The 10,474-nt window shown below is 44.7% G+C and overlaps 1 protein-coding gene across 2 annotated transcripts in view; it reads right to left on the bottom strand.

Moving 5' to 3' along the window:
• Nucleotides 1–3,727: 3,727 nt before the first annotated feature.
• The window catches only part of LOC142582520 (synaptic vesicle glycoprotein 2C-like), a 237,684-nt gene continuing 230,937 nt past the window's right edge, over nucleotides 3,728–10,474 (bottom strand). Inside the window, exons 14-15 of one of the 2 annotated variants that reach the window (XM_075692341.1) lie at nucleotides 9,168–9,327; nucleotides 3,728–8,558 (exon numbers count right to left, since the gene is read on the bottom strand). In XM_075692341.1, the coding sequence (XP_075548456.1) occupies nucleotides 8,378–8,558; nucleotides 9,168–9,327 (341 nt within the window). In that variant the 3' untranslated portion in view covers nucleotides 3,728–8,377. The remainder of the gene's footprint in view (nucleotides 8,559–9,167; nucleotides 9,328–10,474) is intronic. The other variant, XM_075692342.1, reaches the window with a different exon arrangement.

Genomic DNA, 10,474 nt, shown 5'->3' with positions numbered 1-10,474 from the left:
AGAGCAGTTGTGAATTAGCAGAGCTGAATGATGCCTGATGGGGCATGGAAGAGTGACACTAAATAATTGTGTTATGCATCAAATGGCCCTGCCAACAGGTTGTTGCACAAGGGGTCGGTTGTTACATTTCATGTGTGACGTTTTCAATGGCTGTCGTGGAATGAGGCAGGCTGAAGTGGTGCATAACGTTGGCAGGAAGTCTTATGATGTCTACATGCTGAAGGTAGGTAGGTTACTTTAGGATGGCTGATGTGCAATGTCGTGTGTCAGTTTGATTATGGAATAATTGGGCTCAGGAAGGTTGAACTTATGATAGATGCATCATCATCAGCCTGGTTACGCCCACTGCAGGGCAAAAGCCTCTCCCATACTTCTCCAACTACCTCGGTCATGTACTAATTGTGGCCATGTTGTGGCAAACTTCTTAATCTCATCCGCCCACCTAACTTTCTGCCGCCCCCTGCTACGCTTCCTTTCCCTTGGAATCCAATCCGTAACCCTTAGTGACCATTGGTTATCGTCCCTCCTCATTACATGTCCTGCCCATGTCCATTTATTTTTCTTGATTTCAACTAAGATGTCATTAACTCGCGTTTGTTCCCTCACCCAATCTGCTCTTTTCTTATCCCTTAATGTTACACCCGTCATTCTTCTTTCCATAGCCTGTTGCGTCGTCCTCAATTTAAGTAGAACCCTTTTCGTAAGTCTCCATGTTTCTGACCCGTACATGAGTACTGGTAAGACACAGCTGTTATACACTTTTCTCTTGAGGGATAATGGTAACCTGCTGTTCATAAACTGAGAATGCCTGCCAAACGCACCCCAGCCCATTCTTATTCTTCTGATTATTTCAGTCTCGTGATCCTGGTCCGCGGTCGCTACCTGCCCTAAGTAGATGTATTCCCTTACCACTGCCAGTGCCTCGCTACCTATCGTAAAGTGCTGTTCTCTTCCGAGACTGTTAAACGTTACTTTAGTTTTCTACAGATTAATCTTTAGACCCACCCTTCTGCTTTGCCTCTCCAGGTCAGTGAGCATGCATTGCAGTTGGTCCCCCGAGTTACTAAGCAAGGCAATATCATCAGCGAATCGCAAGTTGCTAAGGTATTCTCCATTAACTCTTATCCCCAATTCTTCCCAATGCAGGTATCTGAATACTTCCTGTAAACACGCTGTAAATAGTATTGGAGAGATCGTATCTCCCTGCCTGACGCCTTTCTTCATTGGGATTTTGTTGCTTTCTTTATGGAGGACTACTGTGGCTGTGGAGCCGCTATAGATATCTTTCAGTATTTTTACATACGGCTCGTCTGCACCCTGATTCCGTGATGCCTGCATGACTGCTGAGGTTTTGACTAAATCAAACGCTTTCTCGTAATCATCGCAATGCATAGTTGGCCAAATTGCTGTGGCCTGCATAGTAGATGGGAAAGGTTCCACACTATGAACACATATGCTAATTTTTTCCTAGGTGGTGTCATATGCTAATTTTTAAAGTTGAGCCAGTTGCAGGTGTCGTATAAAGTGGGCATTTACATGGTTGGGTTGATTGGATTGTTGTCGTTGGTAACGTTACATGTGCGAGTGGTCCAGGTGAGATTTCATGATGACACAGAAGTACTTGAGTGAAGTTACAGGGGAAGTTACAGAGCTGCTTATTCTGTATTTAACGTGGACTTCTTAAGCAATGTATCAAAACGTAATTTTCGTTAATTTCTATTGAAAAAGGTTATTATTAGAAAAAATTGAAGTCGAGCTTCCTCTGTGTTGTAAAGATGGCTGTGGATATTTTAATCTCTGTTGGCAATACCAAGATGCCACAACACAAATGCACCAACTTACCTATGCCAGGGGGTGATGGGTATTCACATATCGAGGGCTTCTGGCATTTGAGTTCGCAACCCTCCCAGTTGGTCAAAATGTGGTGGCAAATCTTTTCCCAAGCTTGTCAAGTTACAGTGCAGTAGTCATAATCTGGGGGGGGGGGACGTACTACTACATAAAAGGCGCTTTTGTCGTTTTTTTTCCTTTGCTATGAATGTGGTACATTTCTTCTTTCTGTCAGCCTACGAGCGCACTTTATCATTTTCACATGGAAAGATTTTGCTGTGCGGTTGACTGCAGTTCCAGAGACCATAGCAATGCCCCTTTCTCACGTGTAGAAAATTATGTAGACAATGTGAAACGTTTAGTTTCAGTTTAGTCATCGGGTTCAGGCTCACGACAGAGGGCTTCGGAACTGGTATATATATTCGTCTATTTGCGCACACATCAGTTGTAAAAGCCACAGGAGGGCGCACTCCCCATTATAGCAATGGCTGCTGAAATGTCATGCCAAAAGTCTGTTCCTTGCAGTTTAAATAGTGCGTCATCTCTCTAGCATGTGCACCAAGCAAGTGATGAACTTGATTCGGTGAAAAAATAGTATCTAGTGGTTTATTGCAAGTATGAAGGGGAAAAGATTGAAATGGTTATGGGCATCTTAAATGCCTCATTTTTCAGCGTACACCTGAACTGTCACAACATGAAGTAACAATGTAGGACATAGCTGTATATATAAAAATGCAAGAAAGAAGCGAAATGAATACAACCAGATGTAAAATTAACTGTTGTGGTGGGGGCAATGAAGTTTGGTCAATGTAACGATCCCTTATTAAGGACGCAGAGTAATGCCTTGTAAAGAAACGGAGGCCACATCAATTAATACTACTCTGCTCGCAATTGGTAGACTGTTGACGAAAGGCAATAGGTTGGCTTGAGGAGAAGAAGGGTTATAGGATGAAGGCAGTGACAATGATGCTATGTGTGGCATAGATGTGTGGCTCCTTCAAAATGTGAGACTTGAAGTTGTCAACATAAAAAGGTAAAATTATCATTCACCTGATACCAGCACAAAGCTTGTCTTCCCTGCTGACGAGGACATCTTGTCGTCAAGGGTTGATGAAGACTGGTCCCCTTGTTAATAATGTTGGCTCCAGCGTAAAGCTTCTCATGTTTGGCAACTCTTGGATCACTTCGTGTAGATTTGAGCAATTCTGGCTCTTTTCATTTTCATAATTTATAGAAAAATATCAGTATTTGGTTATTCTACAGATATCATCATCATGAGCAGCCCATTTTATGTCCACTGCAGGATGAAGGCCTCTCCCTGCAATCTCCAATTGCACCTGTCCTGCGCCAACTGATTCCAACTAGAGCCCGCGAACTTCCTAATTTTATCGCCCCACCTAGTCTTCTGCTGTCCTCGACTGCGCTTCCCTTCTCTTGGTAGCCATTCTGTAACCCTAATGGACCAACAGATATTGTCAAGCTTTTCCTGCTGTTATTCTAGGGCATGATTTCTTTGTTAGTTAACTAGTCTACCTTCATAAAGTGGAGTTACTGTGTCAGCTTTCATAGCCTGAGGTACACTGTACAAGCAATTAAAAGGAAACACTCAATTACAGCTATGTTGATAGCTAGACAAAGCTAAGCTGGTTTTTTTGCTTTGGTGTAAGGAAATGACCTTTTCACCTTGTGCGGTAATGATTTGGAATTGCAAAATGTAGATGTGAACCTTTTTGGGGGTAGGGGGTGAATTTTTAGGTGGATCATGAGGCTGCGATCATTGCAAAGATCTATGCAGTACATCGTGATGTGCTGATGTTACAGAATATCCAAACCCCAATTTATGTGCTGTAATGTGCAGCAGCAAGAGAAGAGGAAATGAGACGAACGCAGCCACATCTGTCCTAAATAATATGCAATCATTTCTTTTAATACACTAACCATGTACAGCAGGATATGTACGTATGTGCGTATACACACGTGTGCAGCAAATGTCAAAGCTGTGCGTGATCCTTTGATTTCCTTTCTTTTTTCTGGTTCTTTGTTTCTGTGCAAAGACAATGTTATAATTATGGAAACTATACGTTACAGCAACAGTCACAAAACATGGTACGGGAACCGACTAGGCACTACTCAACAACTTTGCACCACGAATCAGGACAGATGCAGAGGGACACCATTGGAATAGCTTTTTTCTCTTTGGTAATTACATCAGAACCTTCACGAACAATGTGGCCAAAAATTCATGTTGGTGATGGGAAATGACATTAACATGCAATGCTCAGCCATGCCGAATGCTTTGCCTCCGGGCATCAACACCATGAACACCAAGCACAATCAACGCATGAAAATATACGTGTCTTATTTACATACCGGAGACAGAACATTTATGCACAAGACCTAGCTGTGAGAGAAAACACACGAGTCCTGTGGGGTTGAAATAGCATTGTATGCTATAGGGTGAGCAGTATTTTTGAGAGATTTTGTACAACACCCCAAAGCAGGAACATCTATTAAAGGCCAGGTAATGCTTGTTACTTGGTTTCTTCAATATATCTTACCATCTTCACTTTAATGCATTAGAAGCTATGTTTGTCAGTGAGGAAAGAAATACTGGACCTACTAGAGAAGTGGCTTCCAAATCTGTTTACTGGGCCTATTTGCTACTCGTGGCTTGGTTGTGCTGCATTAATCTACTTGATGATATGAGAACTGTCATTCGCTGCAGTAAAGTGGAATTCGAAACTCGACCGGTTGAGATGCTTTGACTGAAGTAGATGTCTTTTTTTTTTTCTGTGTTCAACATGACTTGCCAAGAGAAAGGTATTGCCTTCTTTGCACTTGATTAAGAATATTGTTGATGTGTTGAGCATATGCGGCCATGAATTAGTGGCAAACGTGAATAAAAATCATTGTTGCTCACTGTTGTAATAACTAGAGCTTGCTTCTTTGACGCAAGAGCTTCGAAGGCTGCGTCACCCAGTGTTCAAAAAGCACAATACATTGTTCATGTAGCCTATGTGTCGCACTCAGCGAATTTGCAGGCCTTGTATGTCAAGCATGATGATCGTCCTGCCCATGCCGTTAACATAGGAATGTCAACTGCCTTACGCTTTGATTTCAGTGACCCCGCACAGCTCAGTAGGTGGTTGGAGCAGATATCAGTTTTGATAAGTTATTGGCATGGCCGCATCATTATGCGCCCTCCTCGAAGAGCGCAGTGTAGTCATACTTTCAGCAGCAGTGCGAAAGAGCAGAGACTCATGAGGCACACATTGTCATATTAAAGGTATGCCTAATCAGCTGATGAGATGTCAGCTAAATATCCATATGCCCGTGGTGTACCTGCGACTTAAAACGCCACATGAGCATTAAAATGACTTCTGGGTATTTTTCTTTGTCCCAGATCACTATCTGCAGGGTCAGTGCACATTAAGAACAGCCAACCCATGAAAGTTAAATGTGACATATGCTTGTAAATGCGTGGAAACAGACAACAGAAGGGAAGGAGGACAAAGGGTCGTTCGGCAGTATAGCAAGACTATTTGAAGCACAGTGTATCCGTATATGTTCAAACTGGGTAGGACAACAGTATGTCAACAACTTTGATATTCAACAGCGTTTGTAATAACATTACAGCTCATATTGCCATACTCGGACCTAGCTGTTGCTGTCACGAACTTCGGTGACAGCTTGTACTGAGGAGAGAATTCTCATGGGTGGGACAACAGCTGGAGGATGAGTTCCATCAAGCAGTCCGCCCGGCAGGGTGTATTCAACGGGAACGGTTAGAAAACTTGGGTAGAAAGAAAGTTATACTCGGATTTGCAGTTCCTATATAGCGTCACTCTTAAGGTAAACATTGTCATTGTTGGCGATTCAGTAGGTGCCAAAGCATTTCAACTTAGCTGTAGATCTTAAGGTGTTGCAGAAGGATCGCCAACAGGACGAATTAATTAAGGTGTAATAGGAAAAAAAGTGTGAATGAGACAAAGGACATAAAAAGGACGAAGGAAGTGCATTTGTGTCATTATCCTTTCTTTATCTCTGTCACACTCGTACTCTTTTACGTTGAGACTAACTTATGTTGAAGAATGGTAGCCTTAGTCCGTTTAAAAAAACACCAGTCACTAGAGTAGACGATACGAGGTATCCCCAGGCGCAAGAGGCTAAGCTTGAGACAGTGTTTTAGACTATGTTATATAACAGGGACACACAGCAATGTCATGCGTCTTCGCATGATCACGCACCTGATTCACTGACGCCAGCTGTGCCTTTACTCTATTGTCACGTTGCTGTGGAGCAGGGTGTAGGCAATTGAATTGAGAGCTTTCAAGGTAAGTTAATCGAAATAAGAAGTGCGTCAAGAGGTTCTTGACTAAGCTAGACGTGACTCGTGCAGTCGTATACGTCGCTATGATATGTAACTTCCTTCAAAGATATGTTGTCTTATTCGACATCAACGTCGCATTTTCTGTAGGGTCTTGTGGCTACCCACTGAACGCATTACTTTTCTAGCTATACTCTGTCTCTTTCGCAAATATCTTAATTCAGCACTTTGTGACAATATGGGCAGCCCAATAGAATTAAAGATCTAAACACACCACGCGCACTCTTCTTCTTCTTCTTCTTCTTTTTTTTTTTTTTTGTCATCAAGATTGGCCCGAGTTTGTGCAGTAACGCCTCTCACATCTGTTACCAAGGTGACGTAAGTGTAGCATCTCTAAACAGCAAGACGTGACACCTTCCTTAGTGCATTTCGAGTCACGTTCATAACGAGCACTTCTCAAAGAAAAATATCTAAACAAACATTCTGCTACTGCCACTTGTATCTACGGGAAGAGCAATGAAGGCATGCGTCAACACCTGCCAGTAGAATCTTGTCATCATGGGCAGACTTGTATTACACGAGCAAATATAGCATTTATTGTGTCATTCGTTCCTAAGTTCGCTTAGTCGAGGCCGTCGACTTGCTCACGGACTGCGCAGCGGACGCGCTGGAGTAGAGCTTCGGTCAACATAAAAAAAGTGCAGCTGAGCGAACATCGCACAAGCGGACAGCGCACCATATTCAGCGCCATCATCGTTATCTATTGTCGCGGCCGCAGTTCCACCCGTGATCACAGCTTAGCGGCTGAGAACACCTTCTCTGTCATCAGCGTGAACGTGCGCATGATAAGATAGCAAGAATAGGCAGCCATTCAAGCGCCGTAATTCACACTCTTTCCGTATGAGTCCTTCGTGCGCTATGCGTAACGAAAATGTGCCGCACAGCGCCGAACTCAATTCCTCTTAGAAAGTGTGAGAATTGTTGTACACAAGGCGGTCAGTGTACACTACATTCGCTCATCCAAGAAACAGCGTCGCTGGTACTGTTCGCACACAAAACCCAAACTAAGCATGGGCCATTAAAAAAAAAAAGAAAAAAGGGAAAGGAAAAGGCTTCGGTTCTCTTGAACGCAAATCCGAGTGGTTCCGCAAAGTCTGCTATTCATAAACCTTCCTATTGTCACGAAAGACACATGATGCATAAGTGAGTGCTACGAAATTCAGAAACTGCTTTTAGCCATTGACTTTAATATAAGTTCTAGATGGACCAGTGCCGTGCGCTGACGTGGTGCCATGCGCGGGTCCAAGTGCGTCCATTATTAGAAAACATCCTGCGATCGTCACCTGTCATAGGGCGGCGCACCGGTTTAAGCTCAAAGAACAGCACCTTATATATTGTCTGGTTCCAGCCTCGAAGGCAAAGACACACGTAATGGGTAGCGCTGTCGCCACCGCAACGTGATGAAAGCGGCTGCTAATCGTGCTCCAGCAGCGCTGGGACCAAACCCTCCACGTCTAGCTGACTGGCACTGCGCCTTACATTTTGCGCTGGAGAAAAGCTCTCGGTGTAGGATGTGCCTGCCCGAGGATCACAGACTAAATCGCGCGAATCTGCGCTTCATCACAACACACTGCCGATCGCTGCGGTCTATTCAACCACGCAGCGTTGAGCATACATGCCGGACCGCTTCTTCAGCCATTCGTGCTATGCATCCGGACTTGCTGCAGACGGAACTTCCGGTGTGGTCGGAAAATGTTCATTCCTGTTACCTTCTCTTGACGTCAGATAGGTCTATAGTCCGAGAGCAAACCGGAGCGACGCAGTAGACAAGTTCACGCGCAAATAAGGTCACAGAAGTAAGTAAGTAAGTAAGTAAATAAATAAATAAATAAATAAATAAATAAATAAATAAATAATCGTACGAGAGAAGGCTAACTGAATGTGCCTTTCTTCAATACGCTTTGTCACGGCCGGGGACACTGTCCTTGCAAGAACCTCGTCACCTCGGGCTTCTCGGCTATGCCGCACGAACCTCCACTCCTGGTCAGATCGTAGGCCAGGTTGATGTGTCGTTTGCACGGTCGTTAGTGGACGTTGCTTGGCTGCTGCATGACCTCGTCCTCTTGCACGAGCGGGGAGGAAAGCGCTGCAGGCATTTACTTTGACTTCTCATCGTCGTGGGCGGGGGCCCGGCACGGTCGCGAAGGTGCATCAGGGCGCTCACATGAGCACGTCCCTGGTCTCGGGCAAGCGCAACGATGCCAGACAACCGACCAGCAGCACTGCTGCTGTGGTCAGGATGGGCACTGAGCGGTTCATGCTGATGAAATAGCCGAAGGTCAGGCTGCCCAGGAGTGCCGCCAGGCGGCTGGCCGCACTCAGGAAGCCGTACGCCGTGCTTCTGCAAATGGGCAGCAGAACAGACACCAGTGTATTAGGAAGAGTGTATACCGCGAGATTTTTAGCGCACGCTCTTTATCCACATCCGACAAACAAGTCGAGAACCACCTTTGATTGAACCAAGACAGGTGGCAGCATTTTGTGTGGTGGCGGCCCTTGCGGTATGCGGAGCTCCCTGAGACTCGACGAAACTTTCCGACAATTGCAAGACGGTGGAGTGTGACAAGACGTTGAAGGAGCGATATTCATTGTGTATAAGACAACATTAAGAAAACATGGGTCTAGAAAAAGGACGTCAAGTAACCGTCTGTGTGGTGGTAGGGGTGTGGGTGACGAACACGCGGAGGATGGGTGCAGTGAGCTAAAGGCGAACAAAAGCAGCGAACACTTCTATGAGAATCAGTTTACATTGCGCGTAAATGGTGGACCAGGTAAGTCCCTAAAGTAAATGCTCAGGACTGACACGATGCGTAACAAAAAGTCAAACAAAATGCTGTATGATTCATTTCCCAAGCAGAAAGCAGCAAATATACTCGTTTGCTATGTAGGAAAGCGGACGTGTTCGCACGTCTAACAGTATTAAAGCGCCTCGACAAGTCTGTGTTCTTACCTGAGTGTGGCTGGATAGGATTCTGTGGTTGCGACGTCTACTGCGTTCCACGCAGAAATGGAAACGAAGTTGAAGATGGCTTGAAATGTGATCACAGAGGACCGCGCCATTGACAGCCACACGAGCAGAATGCTCGCACTTGAGAGAAAGAGAGAGATTCCTACGGAAGTAGAGAGGAGAACAGAGAGAGAGTGAATTAGATGACAGGACTACAATTATTTTAAGAAGGAAGAAGCGCCCCAATAATTAAACAAAGACAGGCAAAAACTCGCAGTTGTTCAATTGAAAAAAAAAAAGAGAAGAAGCTTTTCTCTACTGCTTCAGAATGCAAAACTAACAGAAGAAATAGTTAACAGCTGGCGCCTTTCTCTGAACTCATCTGTTATGTGTAATCATTGGACGCCCGTGCAGTGGCAAAAGTCACGCGTCTAAACATGGCGAAATGCGTGGTTCTTCGAGCCGCCAAGGCGTCATAAGACACATTCTTCACATACTTCTAACTGAAACGCTACTGTGGCTTTCCTTATTTACGATAGCGTTATAGTCGAGGCATCGTTTCGTTAGAACTAAAAACGATTTTTTTTATAAAGCTGTAATCTATCGGCCCACATTTCCATACTAACGCACCCAAAAAGTGAACTGTATTGTAAACAAACCCGAAGCCAAAATAATAAGAGGAAAGGGGGGTGTGGGGGTACATGAGGCGCCTTGCATTGCCACGTGTGCCTGCGAGCTATTTTAACTAAAAAAAAGTGGTGTTGATGTCGTCCGATAGCACACGAATGAAAAAAAGAAAACCAAAGCCCGACTTGGATACTAGGTGCCAATGAGAATATGTATGCCAGCAAGAACGAATGACATGCGCTCATCATGACGTGACCTTTTCTCTCAGTCTTTCACCTCACGCACGTGTGACGCGTATCCTTTTCCCGATACCAGTGGCGCTTAAGATGTGGACCCTATGAATTGCTAGGTACTAAGTGAAGGAAGTTGTGGCAGGGAAACCTGTCACATGGTGAGCTTCAAAACAGATGACGTTCATGCGTTACGACTTCTGTGGAGGGCTGCTGTGTCGCGGTCAAGTATACGGTCCGCTGGGCCTGTATAGAATACAAAATTATCTAAGAGGGGCTCAACGTATTAAACGGCAAGGTCAGAAAACTTCAGAAAATGTGTGTTTTTGTAAAGTATACTTCACCGTAGACACATATGGCACAGGAGAAGCCGCACTACGGCGAAGTTCGTACATTTGCGATTGTACAGCCTATCACAGATATCTCAAGGCCTGTCAGCCGTTGTCGGCAATG

This window comes from Dermacentor variabilis, chromosome 5, assembly GCF_050947875.1.
Source record: "Dermacentor variabilis isolate Ectoservices chromosome 5, ASM5094787v1, whole genome shotgun sequence".
NCBI classification, from domain to species: Eukaryota; Metazoa; Arthropoda; class Arachnida; order Ixodida; family Ixodidae; genus Dermacentor; species Dermacentor variabilis.
Note: the sequence above shows the minus strand (reverse complement) of the source record. Positions and strands in the feature narration are given on the sequence as shown.